The sequence below is a fragment of the Polyodon spathula genome, chromosome 2 (genome assembly GCF_017654505.1).
Source record: "Polyodon spathula isolate WHYD16114869_AA chromosome 2, ASM1765450v1, whole genome shotgun sequence".
In the NCBI taxonomy this organism is placed as follows: domain Eukaryota; kingdom Metazoa; phylum Chordata; class Actinopteri; order Acipenseriformes; family Polyodontidae; genus Polyodon; species Polyodon spathula.
This window is the reverse complement of record NC_054535.1, coordinates 89,429,256-89,454,179: the sequence shown is the minus strand read 5'-3', so window position 1 is coordinate 89,454,179 and position 24,924 is coordinate 89,429,256. Positions and strand designations below refer to the sequence as shown.

Sequence of the window (24,924 nt, the reverse complement as noted above, 5' to 3'; positions counted from 1 at the left end):
TTTCATCACCTGGTTGATTGTCCTCCTGGTAACACCAACAGCATTGACTCTTTCCACTATAGAGGACCTCTTTGGTAGCAATTTCATACTGAGTGACCTCTGCTGTAAAGACTCTTGGCTCCGCCGCAGAAAACTTTTCTTTGCTTTTACATGCTGCAAGAGGACTTTCCTGCCCTTCCTCTGACATATATTTTAATTTGGTTTGATTTTCTCATACAGTGCTTACTGCTCTCTGTCCTCCTGACTCACCTCACCTAAATACCCCGATGCACAGGTAGTGCTCATTGCAACCCTCATTATAATTGTTGCAACTCTTTATTTGGGCGTGTTCAGTATTGCTCTTAAGCTTACGTAGGCCGCAGTGCAAAATAATTGCCTGGCCGCTAGGTAATTTGCATCTTGCAGCAATTGTTTGCACTATGCCTGTCCTTACATCAGTCTCTTAATGGCTAAGGTGCCTTTTGTAACCAGTTCTGCTACAGGATAGATAGAAATATGAGTTGTAGAACTGTGTATGGTGATACACAGTTCTACAACTCATATGGTGTATGGTGATTATTACTGTGCATGGAGGGCAGGAGGTTAAGTGTAGGGACAATCACTGTAAATCGTGACAGTTGTCGACCCTTGTGTTCATTGTGAGTGCCTACAAAAAGCTGCATGCATAGTAAGATTAAAGTGATAAGCTAGCCAGTTTAATCTGATTAATGCAAATGTGTAATTTTTGAGTGTCTTGAATTTAAGTTACCTTGTCTATCCCTTTACCAATACTTGCTTTCAACATGTAGAAATCAACTGTGGAGTGCCAGCACACGTACCTCATACTGACATGCTGTGGGACAAAACAGCACATCTTGGGAGTGTGGTTTATTTCAAATGTAAAGAAGGATTTTTTGTAGAAAGAGGAAAAAATCGCTCTGTTTGTACAGCCAACGGATTCTGGGAGAATGCTACTCTAACTTGTAAAGGTATTTTTCTATTTATTAAATGCAAACCACATAAGACAAGTAAAGGAATTGGGTAATTGTTGAGGTACTAAATGCAGACTGGAGATTATTTGTCAGAATGAAGGCAATCTCATCAGTTTTTTGAAAGCTAGTCAAGAGATGGCATATTATTATTATTATTATATTATTATTATTATTATTATTATTATTATTATTATTATTATTATTATTAATAATAATTATTACTAGAATTATTATCCAGGGCAACTTACAGTTGTTACAAAGTATCATATTATAAAGTGTCACATTACAGATAACAGAAGTTATAAAATACAATAAAATCAGTAAGAGAAAATTTAAATTAGAGAAAATAAATACAATAAATAATTACGTTTGACAGCGATTATGACTAAGAGCAGGTAAACTTAAAAAGTATTTGGTTATAAGAGTAAATTCCATTAAAAGCAAGTGGTAAGTACAATGAATGGATGAGAATGATTTCAAATAAGAGCATTTACAAAAAAAAACATGAATACGGTTACCTTTATGATTAAAATCATATGAAAAATCTCAGCAGTGGAGCCTAGTTTACAACACAGGCACAGAAATGGCAGAACAAGTTTTTACCTGGCCGATTTACCAAGAAGTACAATAGTATTTTAATACTATATTCATCATGTCATTTTTAATGACCTCATTAATTTTTTTTTTTTTGTTTGAAAACATTTAGGTGATTTAAGGTTGCATATCTAGTTGCTGATTTTTAAGGTTTTGCTTCTTTGTTTTAAATGAAGCCTGGCCTTTCAGATTAAAGAAGCAGTAATAACATAAAACTTTATCTAACAATTCTACTCTCAGCCAATTAATACCACCTTAAATCACACTACATCACACTCCATTGTTTGTCCACACAATAACTAACTTCTGATTGCTTCTTTAACATACAGAAATCAACTGTGGAGTACCGCCACCTGTACAATATACTGATATGCTCTGGGACAACACCTCACAGCTTGGGAGTGTGGTTTACTATAAATGCAAGGAAGGATTTTACACAGAGGAAGGAAAAAACTACTCTGTTTGTACAGCAAACAGGCGGTGGGAAAATATTAATCTAAAATGCAAAGGTATTTGTATCACACAGTAAATTTTACAATACTGTACACAAAATAAGTAGTATTTTCAATGTTTTTTTCAGTTGCTGAAAGATTAATGTTGTTTGGTAAAATGTAGTAATGCTATAAGGGGATGTATCACTTTTCAATATGGTTTCCATAATATACTGTACAGCAGTGTACGGTCAGCAAGAACAATTGTGGTACTGTAAGGAGTGGTTGGATTGTGAACCAAGCACATAGGATAATGGATCACTATGAAAATGCATTTGATATTTAATTAATCCATTAATTGACTGACAAACCTGTCAACATTTACAGTATTATCATGGGATAATTTTCTGCTAGCAAGATGAAGTATCCCTAATGGTCCAGGAATTGTTATGGTTCATGAGGACCAGGGTTGAAAATCATTGTATGAAATCGTATGAGTTGTCAGTATGTAAGAAACATTGATCTGAACAGTGGCTGACCACAATATCACCACCTTAAATTCCCACTTAAATTTACTGCCAGGTATAAATAAAGCTTGTTTTTTTGGAAATATAAATGCAAAATAGCGTAGTGGAAACTTTGGTTGCCATATAAGCAAAGCAATTGAGGGTTATGAGATGTGTATGTGTGTGTGTGTGTGTCGGGTGTCAGTATGTATTATTATGGTAAAGTATTTTTATATTCTGTTTATTGGTTTGTAAACATTTGTTGTCAACTGAAACTGAAGTCGGATGTTATCACATGGTTTGCCAAATCCATATAACCAGCCCTCTTAGGTAACTGTTTACAATGCTGTGCTGTACAGTTAAGCAAGGACTTTCATTTATAAGAAAGAAGCAACTCTTACAAAAATGTGTAGAAAAACACATTTCTTTGAGATGGGACTTTCTGAACTGCAGTAAGCCTGTGATTGTCTCTCCTGCAAATTTCCCAAACAAGTTCCAGACTCTGTGGCTTTGAAACCTATATGACTCAGGGCACTGTTTCATTTTTCAATAACTTTAGCTTTACTTGATTGCACATTGGGTATGCGAAGCTAAAGGGAACAGAGGTCATTATTGCTCCGTAAACATAAGCTTGTTGTACCTGTCTTACTGGATCTTTTTTGGTAATGTAATGAGATGTCAAGCTCAACAACCAAATAGTTTAGCAGCAGGCAGGTCTACATTATCAAAATATAAGGGTAGGGGGTGGTGTGTACACTGATTCCATGAACCACATAACCCGGGTACGTGCTCGCTCTGCCCCCCCCCCCCCTTGTCTGGTGCTTCTTTCCCTGTTCTGCATATCAGTCTGTCAAAGGGTATATGTACTGCATGAAACAAATGTGAAAGAATATCTGGATGGATTTATCTTTTAAATCCCTGACAGCTTGACTGCAATACCGTGTGCAGCGAGCGCAGGTATTTCCTACCCAACTCACATGACAACTCGGGTAACTCGGAAAACCATGGAAACACCTAATTTTTCACAAGTTGTCCATCAACTCAAGTTCTGGGTGAATTCAGACTAATTCGGGTGCACTCGAATCGACTCGAGTTAGTTGTCCATGGAAACAAGGTATTGTTGAGTTGTAAAGCCATAATAAGTGGGTGCATTTTCACATAATTTAACAAGTTAACAAATATTTATAAAGCTTAATGGTTTCTGTTATCTTCCACTTATTTGTTCAATTCAATTCAATATACAGGTCACAAATTGTAAAAGATTGTGTTAGCAACTAATACACTTAAAGTAAGGATTATAATACTGCCCCCTATCGGTCAAAAAGGCGGTTCGGCATGATAAAACATTAATGCCCGTAGACAATTTCACTTGTCTGTGAACAACATCTAAATGAAGTAAATACATTTCATTTAAACGTGGCACCCTTTAGTACATGAACAGTGCAGGAAACTGTTTGTTCTAAACATTACATGGTGTGAGGTAACATGTTCTGAAATTGAAAACACAGTGCAACCTTGAAAAGATTCCAGAGCTTTCATTTTGAGACTTAATACTTGACAATTTGCCAAATGGGGCTTGCAACTTAGCCTGCCACATTTTACGGTGGGCTTGTGCTCAGATTGTACAACTACAGGTCAAGTCAGGTCTACATCCCCTTAATACAATTTAAATCAATAATTTGGCATTTTGATCAAGATTGTTATGAGTAAATGCCTGCAGCAGGGGGCACTCTTACACTGCAGTTTTAGCATGGGCAGTCCAAGAATGCACAGCCACTGACCGACTAGTACCCTTCATACTACACTTCAGCTGTAACAAACACACTAGAGACAGTGGAAGTAACTGCATTACTTGATATTAAACACAGTAGTGCATTTGCAGTGGCATGGGGAGGGTGTAGTGGGCTAAAGGGTTTTAACCTGCTTTTAGTTCTACCTGTAACATCTCGAAAGCTATTGTGTTTTATGGGTAGTGGAACATGACGATTTAAAAATTAATATTTAGGTCCTGGCTAAAATAAAAACTTTGACTGCTTATGGATGAGTTCAGAACCACAGCCGTACAGTAAACAGCTCAACAAGCAACTGAAACTACCTCCACTAAACTAAAAACATTACGCTTGTTTTTAGCAATATACAGTATTTAGCAGAAATCTTCCATCTGTGCAGTATAGGTTTTGCTTTGTTGGGACTGGTTGGTTCTATTAAAGATAAAAGTGGTGATTTAATCTGGGCAGCATGTGTGCATTGTCCCCTGTTTAAATGCAGTTTCATTGTGGTGATAAATGGTCTTCATAATTAGACAGGGACCTCTTTTTAGAAAAGGCCATTTTCTGCAGGGTTTTCACAAGGACAGACCAACAGAATCCTTCAAATTTGATTGGACTGTTTTGTGCTTTTTTTTCTCACAGCAACATAGACTGTACTTGATTATTATCAGAGATTATCATATCCATTTTTGTATGGTCTGATTTGGAATATTTTAATATTAATATATATTTTCAATGATATTTTCTAGAGCCGGACTGTGGTTCTCCACCAGTGCTAGCCTACACAGAGGTATTGCAGCCCAACACAACAAGTCCAGGGAGTGTGGTTTATTACCAGTGTATAGACGGCTTCACCAACAAGGGTGGAAGAAATGTTTCTGTCTGTACAAACAGAGGAGAATGGGATGCTGCTACATTAATATGCAAAGGTAAGGGTTAGGGTTAGGGTTTAATTAGCCCCTGCCACATGGAACAGTTAAACATTTAGGAGACATACAATTTAAGTAAAGTACTTAAAAGCTATGGCACCCTTAATTACATAGTTTTTTTTTCTGTTTTTTCTTAATGCCACTGTAGTGAAAAAGCTGACAAGACACTTTATATACAAGAAAGGTATACCTCCAATATAATCATATAAGCATGAGATTTAGTACAGCTCAGTGCATATGTTTGTATCAGAAAGCATGGATATCCATGGAGTCAATTCGAAAGATGAAAAGACTGACAAAAATACCTTTGTAAACAATTTTTGGAAATTGGGGGGGGGGGGGGGGGTTGCATACCATGTTCTCCCTGGCAGGGTGCATCCATCTTGTCTTTCAGTTCCCCTCCCCCATCTCATACTATCTCTACTAATCTCCTGCCTTTTGGTGTTTAGCTCAGACACCCATTTGTGACTGAGTCATGTTAGGCTATGCAAAACTGGATATAGCTGGTTTTGCCAATGGGAAATTAAAGAACTCAAAACTTACACAATACTGTATAGAACCTTAATATAAAAGTATATTAAAGCAACTGAATTAATAAGCACATTAAAATGACTATAAAAACAAATACACACACAATTTGAACATAATGATTAAAAACAACTATAAAAGACATAAACATAATGTAAAACTTACAGTTAATAACATAACTAATACCTCATGCAGAAAGCCATTACTACACTTCTACATGGTGTATAGGGACAGGACTGGAGTCAAACGTGTCTAGACTCGAGTTTCACTTCCGTGATGTGGTAACAATGGGGTCTGTTATTAACCCTTTCCCTCCTGAAATGGATTTTTTTTAAATAGGAGCACGTTTTAGTACCTTTCTTCTGCAGGTTTTTTCTGAATGGATTTAATAAATTGAGAAAGACTTCGAGTCAAAACATTTGTCATTGAATTTAGTAGAACAAATTATGATAACTGTAATAATTGGTAAACTACTCAAATAATAAGTGATATACAGTATTTCAATACAAAGCTAAGAACATTTTCATATCTTTCCAATACATCAGGCATTACCAGTCCCAAGTGGGCAAAAGGAGAAATGACATTCTATACATTTTTGGTATATATATATATATATATATATATATATATATATATATATATATATATATATATATATATATATATATATATATATATATATATAATAAAATAACGAAAAAGCAACAATAAAGTACCAAAGAAGAAAAAATAAGATTCAAATGAAGAAAATAACCATTTAGATTAAGTTTATTTACAGTGAAACAGGTTTGAAAGTATTTTCATTTTAACATTTTTCCTAAGGCCTAGACCACATAACCAGAAAGAACAAAAATACATGTCATTTTTATTAAAGGCTGACCACAACCGGCCTGCTGGAAACCCAGTACTGCAGCATTCATATCTGTGGCTGAGAATACGTTGTCATTTCGCAGAAGACAAAGACTAAAACCTCTTGTCAATGCTTCTCCTTCAGTCCACATTAATAAATAGATATCTGAAAATTTTATTTATTCTTGCCTTTTACTCTCTGTAAGCTGCTGACGAAGTTTGAATTATTGTGTCGTGTTTTGTGATTGTTCTATTTTTATTGTTTTCCTAGACCCCCTTGTAAATGAGGCCTCGGTCTCAGTTGTAAATCTCCTGGTTAAATAAATGAATCAAATTGATAAATTGCTCCCTCTGTGTACTACCAGCAAGTTGTTTTAAAAAAAGAATAGACTGCATTGTTCTGGGCAATTACATACGTGGTGCTCCCATCACTCTGATTATTATCTACATTTATATATACAGTATAAACATTTACTGCTTAGTACTGTGGGTGGCATTCATAAAGGAAGCCTAATGCTTGCCTTAACTTTGAGCACAAACTCATCTGAATGTCTTTAGTTGTATGGAAACTGACATGATAGTGATTGTATGTAATACACCACATAAAGGAACTCAGATTGGTGAGTCACTTACAGGGATAGTCTCATTCCAGCTGTCGTCTGCAGAGACGGCGCACCAAAAACAGAATAGCACTCTGTGTGACGGAAGCACAAAGGAAGGTTGCACCCAAATTCCATTTTTTATTTGTGGGCGGAGGAATAGTCAGTACAGCCAGGGAACTACACAGGGGCCCAGGCACTCACAGGGCCTTAATGGGGTCCGAAAGTTTGGAGAAAAAAAAACTTGAGTGATAACATCCTTCACATTTATATTTGCAGATGTTACCTTCATATTCATATCATTGTAGCTACCAGTGCCAGTGATTACGTTTTTATTCTCCCTCGTTTTATCAGGTACTGCTATTCTCTTAATCGTGTTTAAAAAACTAAAACAAAAAAAATGGTTGAATTAAAATTAGCTTCCTAACTTTTTTTCTTCCCTAATAACTGTCTTTGCATGGAGGCTTGTATGAGGCCTTGTTTTATGTTTCATTGGCATCTCTTTTTCGAACTCCGCAACCACTTGTACTTTAGCCTAGAGGTCTCTCAATATTGCAAAATAGTTTCCTACTGTCTTCATGGAAGGTTTGGGGATATTGTTCAGCAGTCTTTTGCAGTTATATTCTGTGTGCCGCGCGATTCATCCTGTAGTTAACGGGTGCTACTGGGTACCAAAATAAACAAAAGCAAATTAACATGCCTTTATTTCTGATTGGGAACAAAATAATTTTCTGTGTAAGAAAATCTCTGTGAATTTCTGCGGATTCCTGCAGGGACTGGTTATTAAACTTGTTAGCCTGTGATTTAAAAGATTGTAATATTGGAAGTAAAGATACACGCAAAATGCAATTCAAGAAGGTAAGTAGAAAAGCTTATTGCACGTAGTCGTATACTGTTTCATACATGCTAACATTCTGAGAAGAAAATATTGTTAAATACTGAGCACTTGACTTGGCATGGTTTATGTTTATAAAAGTATTACACAAAGTTCAGGGCCCACAATAAAGTCCTGCACTGGGATCCATCTTTCTCTTCCTCTGCCACTGGGCCAGAATATATGTTTTAAAATAATTGCTTCTATGCTTGTTTTAGTATTTTCTTTTTTTTTTTTTTTTTGTAGAAATCCCTGCCATCAGTGAACTTAATTTTAAAGAAGGATGTTTAAAATGGAGAGCACACAGACTAAAGGAAATGTACAGTGTGAGTGGGGTTCTTTTGTTGATAATACCGTATTCCTTCGAATTTAAGACACACTTTTTAAACTAATTTTGTCTTCTAAAAGATGGCCTGCCTCTTAAATGAGTATAGTGATGCGTGTATTAAAACAAACAAGGTGAATGCCCAAGTACACAAACATGACTCACTGCCTGAGAAGAGACAAAAAAAGACATCACTGTCTGATCTCGAATCACCCGTCACATGCAGCCACACATTTTCAAAGAAGCGACATTAGCTGCTTCCTGAGGAAGTTGTAGAGAAGTTGTGGTCACACTGCATGATTATTTTAGTTTATTAGTTACAGCGTGCATGATAAAGTGACTATAAATTTATAAATCATGCTCAATTTACGTATTCATTTGTTTCAGTTTAATGTGCAAATTTAATTTGCAAATGTGCAATGTATGCCTCTTTACATTTTAGAACCTTTCTCTAAAGGGTTGGAATTTTAGAAAAAAAAAGGCAGGCATTGGTAAACTTGTACAACGGGAGAGGAGGGCGGAAGGCTGAAGCAAATTCAAATATGGATATCTTCAGCTGGCAAGAAAAGTCCACAGCGTTTTTTTCTCTCCCTTTCTCTTTTTTTTATAGCTAAAGTTTAACTAAAAGTTTAAAGGAAAAAGGAAGCAAAGGGCAGTCAGAAAAGTTATTCACTTTTTAGTTAAACTAGATTATTTTGCGCTACTGAATGTAATGCTATTACTGGTCTGGAGAAGGCATCTACGAAAAAAATGTAAATTCAATTTTTTGGTTTAACAAGACTCATACCTTGAGTGTGGCTTGGCATAGATTCCCTGCACAGGGCCTGTTTAACTAGTACAGCAATAACACCATTCACCATAATATGTATGGGGCCCCCAAAATATGGCTTATTTTATAGCCCCGACATCCTTTAATCCAGCCCTGACTAGAGCCCACGGAATCTGGGATCTCGGTTCAAATTGAGGTGTTCTCTAACACACACCTTAACACACGAAAAGGCTGCAAACTGGAATTTCACCAAATGAATCAACAAACACACGTAAGCAAGAACCGATCCTCGATCGTAGTTTGAGTAAAATGTTGGTTTTGCGACACTTTATATGCAGTATATCTACCAGTGCATGGGGTTTGTGGTGTGTAATCTACATTCTGTAATATAGATATCTTGAAGCAACATTGGTCTTTGACCAGATTTACTAATCTTAGCTCCAAAAGAATGCAGTTTGTAAACAAAGGCTGTCACGACTATCTTGTAATACTTTTAAATTAGTATTTGGAAGTTTGACAGAAATTAAGAGTGGGAAGTTTCAGTTCTACGCTGCAGGGAAGTTAAGGCTTGCCCCCCTAATCTCAAAGATAAATAATTGTCATTTTAAAACAAAACCAATTCCTTTATTTACCATGTATATAAAATGCCAGATTCATACTAAAGAACATTTCAACAAAAAAACACCTTGTGCAGAGTTACTATATCACTATTAAAAAACAACACATGGTCGTTGATCCCAGTACTGCTACAGAGACCTCTACATTTGTTATTGCTTCAAGTTCCTCAAATATGATAATGATTTTTTTCCTCCATCACAGTTTAAATTGGATGGGCTCAGGGGCTATCAGAAGGACTTCCTGGATAAAAGGATAATAAACTTTACCTCAGGAGATGACACTCCAGAAATGTGCTTGACCCTGCAACCGGGGACAAACTATACCATCAACATCACTGCACTGTCAGCAGGGTATTCGATACGGGCCAGCATCACTACAAGTATTGCAGGTACGTGTAGACTTCTTTATGTATTGGCTAGCCTCAGTTATCAACTGTCTATCAGAATTGTCTTAACTGTTGTTTTCTTGTTGTTGTTAAGATTATCATTATATAAGTTTGGCCATAACTGTATGTATAAATGATTTGTAATGTGTTTTATACGCTATCTACAAATTATTCTGATGCTCTGTTTTTAAAGTATTTTCCTCTCACCCATACATAAATAATTCCTGTGCACACTTGTTTGTTTGCTCTTTAAAAATGCCAGGTACCATAATGTTTATGCAACCATCATATATAAATGCATTGCAGTTAGCACAAAAAGTACTACTTACAGAAAGTCTTTTTTTACAACCATAATGCCTCTGAAATAGGCTGGAAATGTGAAAAGCGGAGGGGAGGTGGGGGTCGGGGGTATGAAGATTATGAAGGGGTTATAAGAATTTAGGAAGAGAAGTAAATACTGTATAGCATCACGTGACAGGAACAGAAGTACAGAACTTTCAATTTTAAGCTGTCATGACCACCTTGCTGTATGCGATGAATTATAAAAATGTAAGTAAGTCCATCACACTTGGAGAATTGCATCACACTTTGAAAAGGTTATGAAACCTAAACAAACTGACTAGGAGTCATGAACCTACAAATTGACTCATTGTTAGAATTTAAATTCTGGGACAACAATAGGGTCAATTACTTTTGCAGGACAGTTTATAGAACTGCAAAGTAACAGAAGCTCTTTTGGTGTGAATGCATGGGGGCTTGTTATTCTATCTGACTTGTATTTAAAAATAAAACTCCCTTCAAAAATACTGTATTAACTGCAGAGGACCTGGAGGCTGCCTGCAGCAGAGCAGATGGAAGGACTAGTTTAGGAAAAAATTGAACAGAAAAATGTACAGTTCTGTCTGTATCAAAAGTTTTATCTCTGATTTTGTAATTGTTGTTTTATTTGTATTTAGGCAAATGTAAACAATGATTTGTAAGGTGCACACTTCAGATCAGCATTCTCAGTTTAGGTTTTCTAATTAAAATGTCAATTAAATGTGTAATCAGCAAACGTGAGGGGAAAAAATGACTATGTCAGGATGCAGTTGCGGTTCACAGTGTAAGGGAGTACTGGTCTGGCTTGCTCAGGGAAAGTGTGCCATGTTTAGTACGCATGCATGCCTTAGTTAGTGATTGATTTGTCTTGGGGAGTAATGTTCATATAAGAATAGTCTGTATAGAAGGTGTTACTATAAACAACTGCATTTAATGACAAAATATAAACTGCCCTACCTGAAAATAAGTTGTTTTCCAGTATTATATAATTAACGTTTCTCTTTGCAATTGCTTCAAAAGAGGGCCAATAAGGTGTTACAAATGGGCAACAATGTGCAGAAAGTGTATGTGTGTGATGGGGAAGGAATACGTTATTTAAAGATTCACTATACAGTAAGTCATATGTGGCAGGAATAACAAGCTCAAAGCTAGCTAAGATCCACCATTCGGTATGTAATACATTGTGCTTGTATTAAACACACATTGCAAACGATGGACAAAGTCATGCCTGGGATTAAGATTCCTAAATGGACAATGAGCCATTCGTGTCATTAATACAGATCAAAGGTTGATTGTTGCAGTGTTTCAACATATATTGTATAACATTGATTTGATATTCACTCAATTTGGAAGTAGTTTTAGTATTTTTAAAGTTATTCAAGTTTAATAAAGTGTTTTTTATAATGCCCTTCCACCCTAGTTTAAATGTATACAATAATCTTATCAGGTTTAGGTCATCTTTAATAAAAGTATTTTCCCTCTTTATGTTTTTAGATCCTCCAGTACCAGAAGTTGCATTCATAGTTGCAGAAGGCCCATTGCCTCCTCTAAGACTCCAAAGAGCAGCAGAAACAAATGGCCCGATAAGGTTTTCCTTTTTTTTCTTAATCCTCAGTCTTTTTAAACATAAGTCAGTATGACAAATGTTTTGACTAGAAATCTTGCTCAATGTCTTCTAGTTGAAAGGTTTGTCATTTAAATTTTAAATGGTAGGATTATTAAGTTATTGACATTAATAATTTCATGCATTTTACCTCCAGTGCACTTGCCATTGCCAGTGTACAGAATGCCTCACATTCTGTGGGTAGATAAAATTGTATTAGTACCACGACCTTTCAATTATTTCCTACTGGAAATCCCTAGGTCATTCAGTTGAATCATTAATGTGTTCTAGGGTTCAAACACGATGCAATAGTTTATTCCTTGACGAGGGACATCAGTTATTGATTTAAAGGGCGTTTTCTCTGAAAAAATCCGTCTTTGCTTTTGGACCATCAGAAATGTAATGTCCACATTACAAACTAGCTAGTACCATTATATTTTCTGTGTATTAACCTGCTGGTGGGCCAATGACTAACATGATTAGAAGCCTGTCATTGCCCTTTTAACAGACTAAACTTTCAATGGAAACCAACATGTTTTCTCTGAGATGTGTGACAGAAATACAGTGATTCTTTGTGATAAATCCACCCCCTGACCTCATTTACCAAGGGGTCATGTGTGATGGCATAAGAGGGGACATATAGACGCAATCTGTTCCTTTGCTTTGGTTAAGATATATAACCCGGAAGGACCGTATGAAACCAGTATTGTATTGTTTGTCAAAAGTATTGTGAGTGTTTGTTTGTTTTGTCTATAATTGTTGTTGTTTGTTATTGATAGACAGCTAACACGTTAGGGAGCTGTCCCCAAGGGCCAGTACAAAACCTGTAATAGCACTGAACTTTTGTCATGTATAAACTTGTATCACCCACCACGAGCACTGCAGCAGGCACCCAGGACTGGTGACCATGTGTGTACATTGTGGGAAAGATACGTGTGTTTATTATTTGGGACTCCCGTGTTTATTTACCCCGTGCATTACACATTATTATGTATTGTCGGGGATCTTTATTTGGTCACCAGACCTGGAATTCTAAAATAAAAGAAACCACTTTCCAACTGGATTACAAATCTCTGTCTGTTAATTATGCACCGCATCACTCCTGCACCTGTACACTGCAAATCACTTTGTCACACGTGGTGTCAGAAACGGGACAACAATGCATTGCTGGATGCGCTGAATAGCAGGTGGGAGGCAGAGGACAAAGGAGTGGTACTCCGCGCTCATTGAGAGTGTAGGGCTGGCAATAACAACACCAAACCCTACAGGACCACCAGCAATGACAGCACCGAAGGCATCGTCGTTGAAAATGACGGCGGAAGATGACCCAGAGGCGTACCTGGTCGCATTTGAGCGGCTAGCCACCACCGTGTCTTGGCCGTGGGAGTTCTGGGTGAGCCAGTTGGGATTCTGCCTGATTGGGGATGCTAAGGCAGCATACCAGGCAATGAGCGACACAAACACTGCTATCTACGACCTAGTGAAGCTGGCCATCCTCCATCAACTCAACATTGCTGCAGAGACTCACCAGGTACGGTTCAGGGAGTACCGACGGTCCCCGGAGACATGCCCTAGAGTGGTCGCGGAACAGTTGTGTGATCACATGGTACACTGGCTGAGCCCTGAGAAGAAAACCAACTTACAAATGGGGGAGATGGTGGTAGTGGAGCAGTTCTGCCATGTGGTCGGCGCTGAAACCCAAGCCTGGATATGGCGCCACAACCCCAACACCCTGGAGGAAGCCATGAAGCTGGCTGAGAATGGTTTGGTGGAACGATTTAATCACACCTTAAAGCAGATGCTGAGACGTTTTGTAACTCAAGGGCAAAAACATTGGGCATTGCTTCTTCCCTAACTCCTTTTTGCAGTGAGAGAGATGCCACAGAGTGCGACAGGGTTCTCCCCCTTCAAGCTCTTATACAGCCAACAGCCTCGCGACATCCTCAATCTGTTGAGAGAGGGGTGGGAGGAGCACACAGGCTTGTCCAAAAATGTAGTGAAGCATGTGCTCCTACTAAGAGATCATCTGGATTTGGTCGGTCATCTGGCCCAGTGCAACCTCAAATCGGTTCAGCACCGGCAATAAATTACAATAAAAATGCACGAATTCGAACCTTTCGACCTGGAGACACGGTAATGCTGCTGCTTCCCTCCTCAGAATCGAAATTATGTGCTAAATGGCAGGGGCCATATGAAGTGATTTGGGGTGTAGGAAAGGGGAATTATGAAATTAGACAGCCCAATAGCCATAATGAACATGAAATTTATCATGTAAATGTATTAAAGCCCTGGCAGGCAAGGGATGCCTTATTTATAGCCCCAGGTGATGTAGAGGATGATTTAGGCCCCTGTCCAGAGACCCCTAACACTAAAATTATTTTGATGGGGGAACAATTGGTTCCAGATCAGCAACTGGAGCTGTGTAAGCTTATTGAGGAGTTCAGCAATGTTTTTTTGACTTGTGGCAGGACTAACTTAGTTGAATATGACATTATCTCACCTTCAGGTGTCACAGTATGAGAGAGACCTTACTGAATCCCGGAAAATCGACGAAGTGGCATTCGCAAAGAGGTATGGGACATGCTCGAACCTGGAGTGATTGAGCCTTCCAGAGGCGAGTGGTGCAGTCCAATTGTCATAGTGGCCAAGAAAGATGGCACCAACCGCTTCTGTGTGGACTTCCGGAAGGTAAACTCTATTGCCAAGTTCGGTGCGTACCCTATGCCTTGAGTCGATGAACTTCTAGATTTCTGGGAAAGGCAAAGGCTACTCTGGACCTGACAAAGGGATACTGGCAGATCCCCTTGACCTGCAGTTCTAGAAAGAAAACCACATTTATAACACCAGAAGGGCTGTTCCACTTTAAAACTATGCCATTTGGGATATATGGTGCTCCCGCTATGTTTCAGAGACTGATGGCATCATGAATAGGCAGCCTTGTATATTGATGGCATGGTTATTTTCAGCTCCACCTGGTGAGCATTTGGCTAGGGTTACGGCTGTCCTTCAGTCTCTAAGGGTAGCCCGGCAGACAGCTAACTTGAGAAAATGTGCATTTGCCAAAACAGAGTCAATATTTGGGATTTTTAATGGGAAATGGATGAGACCCGTTGTCACCAAAATCCAGGCTTTGGATGATGCAGCAATCCCCAAAACCAAGACTCTGATGATGTCGCTACTGGGATTAGCCACTGCTTTATCATTGAGTATGCCACAGTGGTTAACCCTTTAGTAGACCTCACCAAAAAGAGTGCACCAAATCTAATTAAGTGGTCAGTAGAGTGTCAGGGGGTGTTTGATACTATTAAGTGAAGACTTTGCCAGGCCCTCACTCTTATCACACCAGATTTCACCAAGAGATTCATCCTCACACCAATGTGGATGTTGGTTTGGGTGCAGTCCTGTCCCAAAAGGTAGATAGCGTAGAACACCCAATATTATATATATCAGTAAAAAGATGCTTCCTCGGGAGTGTGACTACTCCATGGTCGAAAAAGAGCATTTGGCTATTAAATGGGCTACTCACTCTTTACGATACTACCCACTGAGACATTCATCTGATCTTATCACAGACCACGCCCCACTCAAGTGGTTAAGCAAAATGAAGGACAGCAATGCTCTATGGTATCTGGCATTGCAGCCCTTCATGTACCACATGATACACTGTACAGGGAAAGACCACCAAAATGCGTATTATTTTTCCCGGGAGGGGGAGTAAGGGGAAAGGTGCTCAAGGGAAAGATAGATTCACACAAGTGTTCCTTCAGCTCCACTCTAAGCGGTGGGATGTGACAGAAATGTAGTGATTCTTGGTGGTAAATTTCCCTCCCGACCTGTGAGGGTGCTAAGTAGTGAGAACAGAGTACCTTGGATGGGCAGGCCCAACAGTTCTTTCCCAGGGTTCAAGGGAAGTCGGACAGCTAGAAAGGGGGCGGAACTCCGTTGCATTAACTCATTGACCCTGAAGGGAAATTATGTGGCAGTCGCGGACTGGGGGCAGCTGCACTCGTTTACCAAGGGGTCATGTGTGATGGAATAAAAGAGGATGGAGAGACGCAATCTGTTCCTTTGCTTTGGTTAAGAGATACAACCTGGAAGGACCGTGTGAAAACAGTATTGTGAGTGTTTGTTTGTTTTGTCTATAATTGTTCTTGTTTGTTATTAATAGACTGCTAACACATTCCAGAGCTGTCACCAAGGGAGGCACAAAACCCGGAACAGCACTGCACTTTTGTCACGTATAAAATTGTATCACCCACACACCCAAGGCTGGTCACCGTGTGTGTACATTGTTGGAAGTATACGTGTGTTTATTATTTGGGACTCCCGTGTTTATTTACACCGTGCATTACACATTATTGTTTATTGCCGGGGATCTTTATTTGGTCACCAGACCTGGAATTATAAAATGAAAGAAGCCACTTTCCAACTGGATTACAAATCTCTGTCTGTTAATTACACACCAAACTACTTTGTCACAGATGATTAAACAAATGATCTCATGATTGGTGCAAAGCTTTGCATATTTTGTACTGAAAATGTTATTTTGGTTTACTTGGTTTTGTTAAACCCAAAAATAAGCAGTTTCATTTTGTTAATTAAATCTGAAACTATTCTGCAGTTAAAGACCAGTTGCCCACTATGCATAATCTTCAACCATCTCTCAGAGCTCAATAAGTGATACTGGATAAAAAAGTATATTAAAAGACTTATACAGGCAGTATAGTACACTTCAATTCAGGTCTCTGAGCCAAGGTTTTTGTGTGATATAACCGAGTTGGGGAGTTAGAGTTTCACATCCTAGCTATAGTTGCCCAGCTTCACTAGGAATTCCACAAGGAGCGTTGTATTGAATCTGGCACTCTCAAGAATTAGACAGGCAAATTCTACAGGGACTGTGTTCCCTCCCTGCAATACAGCAGCCCCTACTGGCCAGGAGCAGTAGCAGACACCTGTAGGGCTTGCCTTTGTTCTCCAGTAGATGATAGCTCAAGAGGTTTTCCAAGGCTTAATCACTGCAACTCCATCATGCAGATGTTATCGAGTAAGAACACTTTGTTAGCCAAGCTGCATTATAAATAACCAAGATAAAATTAGGTATGACAGCATTATAATGTGAAAGGAGGATATTTCCAAGTAGACCTTTATGACTTACATGGTATATTTATATTTCCAGTCTTTATCAGGTGGTTGTCTTACCAATGGATGGGTCCCTTGTGTTCAACTGCAGCTCTGTCAATATGCCAAACTTCTACAATAAGAAGGGGGGAAGGGAAGCATATGTGACGGCAGAGTTCCATGCAGAGGATATAGCAGACGAGCTGGTCTTCAATGTCGGAGATCGCCAATACTATGGGGACTACTACAATGCTCCTTTAGAGAAAGGGAGGGGATATAACATCCTATTGAGAGTGGTTAGCGAATGGTGCCAGGTAAGCAGCTTTTATTCATATTGTTGAATTGACTAAAGGGAGTTAAGGATGAAACCTGAACAATCTCTCTTCCGGGATGTCTCATGTCAATAATAAGCTGTAGGGCAATCAAATCAGTCCTTGTGAGCCTTTTCACTGAATCAGACTAGGGGCTAGGAACAAAAAATGTGTATCCCTACATGACAATTTTGATGATACACTTCAAAAATACCACATACAGGAGATGCATCTACCAGCGCGTATTTTGAAGTAAACAAAATACAAGATCGAGAGGAGGTTTGTACTAGACGGTACATACAGCACACTACACCGCATATGTATTTGTTTGTTTGTTTATTTGCTTACAGTGGAGGCCACAACATACCAATTTTTCTATCCCAAATGTGTGTCATAAATTTCCTTTTCTTAATTTTGATTTTGGAGAGCTTCACATGCAAAGGTAAATGTAACCTTTAACCTGGTATAGCTGTGTGGCATTGTGGTTTGCAAGACATGGTTTGTAAAACTCTGTAACATCTTATCAAACAAATTATGGAGTTCCTGTCTCATTGTTCCAAAAGGATCTTATTAGACATAGTTAACATTTGAATTAAACAAGTGACAATTTTCGGACATAAGCGGAGGAAGGTATTAATGTATCCATGGGCATATTCAAAATCACACAAATGTGTGATTATCTACTTTCTTAATTTTACCTTTCATACTGTTCTCAACAGGTGAGGAAACAGTCCTGTGTCAATTGGGCTCAGACAAAAGGTAAGAACTTTATGGATTGACTAAGTTATTGAATGCTACTGCATACCTTGCTCGAATTTAGTGAAACTTGTCACGGGCATTCTTTATGTGGCATCTGCCACAGTTTGGGTAGGTGAAACTTTAAATATAATCTTTGAATTTGCACTTAGCGACTACTCCACCCCTTGTTTATATTGAGGTAGGAGGACCTCGAAGTCGTGACCAAGATATGGGTTCCCTCACACAAGCCCCTTCAATTAAATGAAAGTCAGAAGTCACAAGTGCAGTTTAAAATTGCTTTTACAGGGCAGTTTTATTTAAATAGTACAAAATGTAAAAAAGTATAAATATCGCACATTCTCTTTTAAGGTAGCTATAAGAGAAGGGATTAAAATTGAGGTAGATTAGTATCTGGTTCCTATAGTTTAACAACTATAATTGAGGCACAAAAGAAACACCAGGGTCAGTACAGACTTCTATACAAAGACAACTGTACCACAGAAAGCATAGAGGACACCAGACACAGGAAAGGTGATACTACACAAAAAGTTAAAAAAAAAAAAACATTTAAAATAAAGTGTGCAAAATAAAGTGTAAAATAAGTGTGCAAACAAATTCAAATCCCCAAATAGAAATCAAACGTGACTATTCCCTGCGTCTATACCGTCTATGCGAACAGTGGTAGGGTTGCACTTTGGCACAAGGCATGTATAAGGAATTATATTTAAAAGAAAATAAACAAAGACAACTAAGACGATCAGTGGGCCTAATCAAACACAGCAATGCATACATAAAGAAAAAGAGAGGATTGATAATTTCACAAAAATAAAGGCAAACAAATAATAAGAAGAATAAACAATAATCGTAAACAATACTCGACAATAATCATAAACAATAATTGGTGCTCGAATCCTCGGGTAGCTGTGAATAAGCTGCACTACTAGTGGATAACGACTCGCACAGCTCACCCTAATAGTAGTTTGATTTGAGAATGACCCCGGAAGACAAAAGACCCAGCATTCACCATTCCTGCCTCAAGTAGAACACACTCTTTATAGGAATTCCCAGCAACCGCATTCTGCATGGTCCTAGTGTCCCACCAGCTACATTCATAATGCAACATTCCACAATATGCATTTACCAGTTTTGTGGGAAATTGTGGTACTTGAAGTAGGTTGATTTTCCTAACTAGAGTGACATCAAAAGCAACGAGGAAATAAACCAATTAATATTGACTTTCTGTAGTTGTCAGAGATCATTGAAGCAGGGTTTTGCTCTTTGTTTTGAGTTACCTTGAAGACAGACAGTAATGTATTTTGTCTGGAGGAAGCCTTAGGGTTTTCTTTGTAACACATGATGGAGGTTGTTCCAATACCCAAAGTAAAACCAGCAGTATTAATAGAAAAGAACATCTGACTACACAACTATATCCGGGCCTATTTGCTAGCTTATGAGACACATATTTCTCCCTAAAATCTCTTCAACGCCAGGTGATGCCCAAGAGATTGAGGTGATAAGCCTGATGTGGATGCACAAGAGTGTTTCCTTGAGGACAAACTTGGTTTTAATGGAGGGAGTATCCCTTATATCAGTTTACCATAGTAAAAGCATAGCAAAGTGAAATAAAGCATGGTAAAACAAAGATAAGCATTGCAAAGAATAGCGAGGTACGGTGGTAAAGCATATTAATAAACATTGCAAACCAGGGTAAACTATGGTTAATGAATAGTATAGTCATGGGGAAAGCAAAGTTAAACAAAATACTGTGCAAAAATACCATGGTAAAGTTTTGTAAGGGATGTAACAAACCAGTAGCCAACTGATACAAAAACTGAGCAGTCTCTGTACTCAGAGACAAGTACTTTCCCATCGGCTCCTCTAAACCTCTGTGTGATTACTTTATTCTACACCCTTGGTATGTATATAAACAATAACAGGATGTGTTGTAGGTAGGGCTGTCGATTAATCGCAGTTAACGTCTGCGATTAACATGTAAACTTTTGGGGGGATACATTCTTTTTCGCACTCCTGTCTTGTCCCTCTTAGTATACCGCAATTCATTTCCTGTGCCACCATTTTAGTGCATGCCAGGTTTGAATGATTGCAGTCATCATTTGCATATAAAATTAGTCACATGACCGCATTATGAAACTGAAGGACTCGTTAATGAGATGTTTAACTTTCTGACGGTTCATTGGATAGAAAGAGGGTTACTTGTATCTACTGTCAAAGTGAGTTCCAGTATCACAGAAGTGCATCTAGTCTGCTGTACCACCTGCGTGCTAAACATGCTTTCACTTCTCAAAATGCACTCTAGTAGTTTTTCTGCTACAGAGAGCAACAATACAACAACAAATGAAACCCATCAGTTTGGACAGAGTACTCTTTTAGAAATTCAGGATTGTTGCAAACCCAGGAATCAAGCTAAGAATGATACTATAACCAGTGCTGCTGGATAGCTACCGACTACAGACCCATTAACACTGTAGCTTAGTTTTATTTCAATAACCACATTTAAAATTATTATTATAATAATTATTATTATTTAAACAGAAATGAAAAACATCAGTTTATGTGTAAAGGAAACTGTAAAGGAAAGTGATCATTGTAAATGCAGTAAGGTGAGTAATTTACTGACTCCATTGTGATTTAGCAGTTGGTTCAAACAATTTAACAACAAATGCTGGATTGTAAATAAATATAAAACTAAAAAGAGACTCCAGAAATAGGAAAACAGGGTTTTTATGCTGGGTTGTTTTTGGGATAATAATAATAATAATAATAATAATAATAATAATAATAATAATAATAATAGCATCAGTAATGAAGCAAACTTTAATTTATCAATTAAACATGCAATTTAAAATCAAGATTAAGTGAGATACATTTTTTTTAATCACTTGACAGACTTAGTTGTAAACAAATGATGAAGCTCAATGATAAAATCAGATTGCCACTACAGCATGTTGTTTATCTCGACAAAGTTTTCAAAGAGAGCCCCCTGGCAGCAACTTACCCCTGTTGAATATATTATGTTAACACTGCCCTTTCCCATCCATATTGCTTTTGATTCTTTGGGTCATGTGAGCCCCTCCTTGTGATGCTAAGCCTCCTTCACATGAATTCTCTTTCAGGTTTATCACATACCGTACAGCATGTGACTATTTTGGCTGGAGGATCAGTGGGAGTGATAGGATTTATTTTATTTCTGGGTTTTTCCATTGTTTGGTATGTACTGGGGTTTATGAGATTACTCTCTATACTTTTATGTCGCTATTGATATTCTGCATCATTTCCATGTGCTTGTTTTTTGGCCAGATTCTCAAAGCTATTTCCTCCAAATCTTCATTAGTGATAAAAACCCACCAAAAAAAAAAAAAAAAGGGTAACACTTTAATTTAGGGATCTGATATAAGTGATTATAAACAGTCTATAAATATGTTATTAATTATGCTATTATCAATTATAGAATATGTACAGAAATAATAAGAGTTCTATTACACACTTTTGCGCTGTTGTTTATAATCACTTATAACAGATATAGTCTGGCTTCAGGTCTGTTTTGTCTTTCTATGCCTGTGTGTGTGTGTGTGTGTGTGTGTGTGTCTGTCTGTCTTTATATGTCTGTCTCACCAGTTGTATGGGGTTGTTTTGTTTTTCCAATACAGTTATTATACACTTTTGCCATTGTTTTGTTTTTGCTATTGTATATAACCACTTAAAATGGATCCCTAAACTATAGTGTTACCAAAAAACAATAAACTAACCAAAACAGAAATAAATTTAGTGGCTTATAAGGATTCTTAATTTGTTTATTGCTCATTTTAGAATTGTTATAGTTGTTTTTTTCTTTTCAGAAAAAAATGCTAATATTTATTTGGAGTAAATGGAATCTAGCCCATAGTATATTAACTAATGACATACTGCAGAGTTTCCTAGACCTTTTTAGTTCACTTGTTCAGCTGCATTAGGCACTGTAACCCACTATTAGCACTTCTTTAGAAAAATGGCAGATTTAAAAACCTGTAACACTGTAAATAAACTTAATCTGATGTATTGGACAGATACGAACATTTGCTTTCATGAATTTGCGTTTTACTCAAATAATGTATACCACTTATTATTTGAGTTCCAATACTACAGTTATCATAATTTGTTCCATTATATTCAATGACAAATGTTTTGACTAGACGACTTTCTCAGTGTTGAAGACATTCAAGAAAATTCAACCTACAGAACAAAGGTACTATAACGTGCTCCTATTTAAAAAAAAAAATAATCAATTTCAGGAGGGAAAGGGTTAATAACAGAGCCCATTGTTACCACATTACTGGAAGTGAAAACTCAAGTCTAGGCACGTTTGATTCCAGACCTATCCTTATACTGCTGTATTCTGAGATTCTGTGACAGTCTGCCTAGGGGCTGATAACTATAATAACTGGGTAACATACATTAGACCTTGTGTGTGCTTGTTTTAACAAGTCTGAAAATGTATATACCATTCTTCTTATTACTAACCAGTTTACCCTGATGAAAGTCTAGCCAAACCACAGCATTACCAGCAATGGCATTGCAAGGGTTAATAAACAATATTGCAGTAGAATTCCTATATTATTTCCTATATGTCCCTATTCTTCTGAGGATCCTCTAGTTCTAATTTTAATGATAAATGAGCACAAAGTGAAATGCATGTCCAACCCTTGTAGAGTCCATTGTCATTTTCATTGAAAAGAGTGAAAACGGGTGATGAAGAGAATAATCATTAAGTGTCTAAGACAGGTGGCTGATTGTGATGCCACCGATTTAAATTGACTTTGCAGCTGAAGGGAATTTCCCAGAGCCAATATTGAGAATAAAGCACAGTATAAACTTCAATATGGTACAAGTGATATCAAGAATTGGGTTTCTTTGTAATTCCTTATGGAAATGCCCAGTGAAGCATGCAATCTGATTGGCTGAAAGATCCGTATCAGTCTATCATAAAGCACAGAATACTACATATACTGGATGATCCATGAACAAAGCACCTTAGGTTTCAATCATGGCAGGCAGGAGCATATATATACAGTGTGGTCTTAATTTGCAAGTCATAATGCAGCAGATTCTTTCCTTGAAAAGTATCCAGCCTGGTCCAGTCACAAGAGACTATAGTTGTATAGATTTATGTAAATTACTATGTGCCAAGCCAATGGCAAAGCTCATTTCAATCATGCTCTGTAACAGTGTGTGTTTTTTTTTTTTTTTTTTTACATTTGGTGCCTTTTTTCTGACTCAATGTGTATTATATATACAGTATAACGTAAAGTTTTACATAGTGTTTGACTAAATGTTTTGAAAGACATCAGCAACTTGCGCTAATCATGAAACCTCTTCCCAAGGTGCTGCAAGAAGAGATGAGACATGTGATCAAATGGCTGACGACATCCTACAGTACCGCTTCTCACCGGGATCACAACTCTTTCATCTTGATGAGCAAACTGTTTCCAGATTCAGACAATGTTGAGACCGTGGAAATGCTTCAAGTATTCAGTTCAAAGAGGTTGATTTGCAGCTGCTCTGATTAAAGCCAATTTAGTGCTTAGCTTGTTTTCAGGGGGGGGTTTAATTGCCAACCTCAGCATTGTGGGTGTACTCCAATCAACTTTTTAATTGGATTTAGGTATTTATAGAAAATGCCTCTATTTGATTATATCATGTTTTAATGAAAATCACCACCACTACCAACAACAATGCCAGACAGTTTTCAGCACACAATGATTCCAGGGGAGGTCCAAGAAGGCATCTTTAAGTGTGCTGTATTAGTTGGCTCTGAATCTCTGAGGTTATTTTTTTTTACTGACTTTTTGATACCTGAATAACAATCACCCATTGGGAAATATGTAGGGGTGCCTCATATTTTACATCCAGTCCAATACGAGGTGACTGACAGCCATCTTGTGAATTTTCCCATAAGCACGATTGCCCCTTAGTCAATGGATTCTCCCTTAGTCAATTATTACACTTTGTACTGTGCAACGACGTGTTGAGTCGAGTTTGGAGAGAATCCGCTCAGAAATGTATATCTAGTGAACCTTTTTTACTTTTTAAAACAAAAAGTAGGTGATTATTTTGTATGTGTGTGTGTGTATATATATATATATAATATATATATATATATATATATATATATATATATATATATATACAGTGCCTTGCAAAAGTATTCAGACCCCTGACCAATTCTCTCATATTACTGAATTACAAATGGTACATTGAAATTTCGTTCTGTTCGATATTTTATTTTAAAACACTTAAACTCAAAATCAATTATTGTAAGGTGACATTGGTTTTATGTTGGGAAATATTTTTAAGAAAAATAAAAAACTGAAATATCTTGCTTGCATAAGTATTCAACCCCCACACATTAATATTTGGTAGAGCCACCTTTCGCTGCAATAACAGCTTTAAGTCTTTTGGGGTAAGTATGTACCAGCTTTGCACACAGTGTCAGAGTGATTTTGGCCCATTCTTCTTGGCAGATTTGCTCCAGGTTGTTCAGGTTGGACGGACGACGCTTGTGGACCGCAATTTTCAAATAGTGCCACAGATTCTCAATGGGATTGAGATCAGGACTTTGACAGGGCCACTGTAGGACATTCACCATTTTGTTCTTGAGCCTCTCCAATGTTGCTTTGGCCTTGTGCTTGGGA

The 24,924-nt window shown here is 37.6% G+C and overlaps 1 protein-coding gene across 1 annotated transcript in view; it reads left to right on the top strand.

Annotated features, from left to right (window-relative positions):
* Positions 1-24,339, top strand: part of susd1 (sushi domain containing 1) — a 38,924-nt gene extending 14,585 nt beyond the window's left edge. Inside the window, exons 7-16 of the mRNA XM_041270994.1 lie at positions 789-968; positions 1,895-2,074; positions 5,021-5,200; positions 8,297-8,376; positions 9,964-10,150; positions 11,960-12,053; positions 17,245-17,500; positions 18,217-18,256; positions 21,370-21,463; positions 23,614-24,339. Coding sequence (XP_041126928.1) covers positions 789-968; positions 1,895-2,074; positions 5,021-5,200; positions 8,297-8,376; positions 9,964-10,150; positions 11,960-12,053; positions 17,245-17,500; positions 18,217-18,256; positions 21,370-21,463; positions 23,614-23,632 — 1,310 coding nt within the window. The 3' untranslated portion in view covers positions 23,633-24,339. The remainder of the gene's footprint in view (positions 1-788; positions 969-1,894; positions 2,075-5,020; positions 5,201-8,296; positions 8,377-9,963; positions 10,151-11,959; positions 12,054-17,244; positions 17,501-18,216; positions 18,257-21,369; positions 21,464-23,613) is intronic.
* The last annotated feature ends 585 nt before the right edge of the window (positions 24,340-24,924 follow it).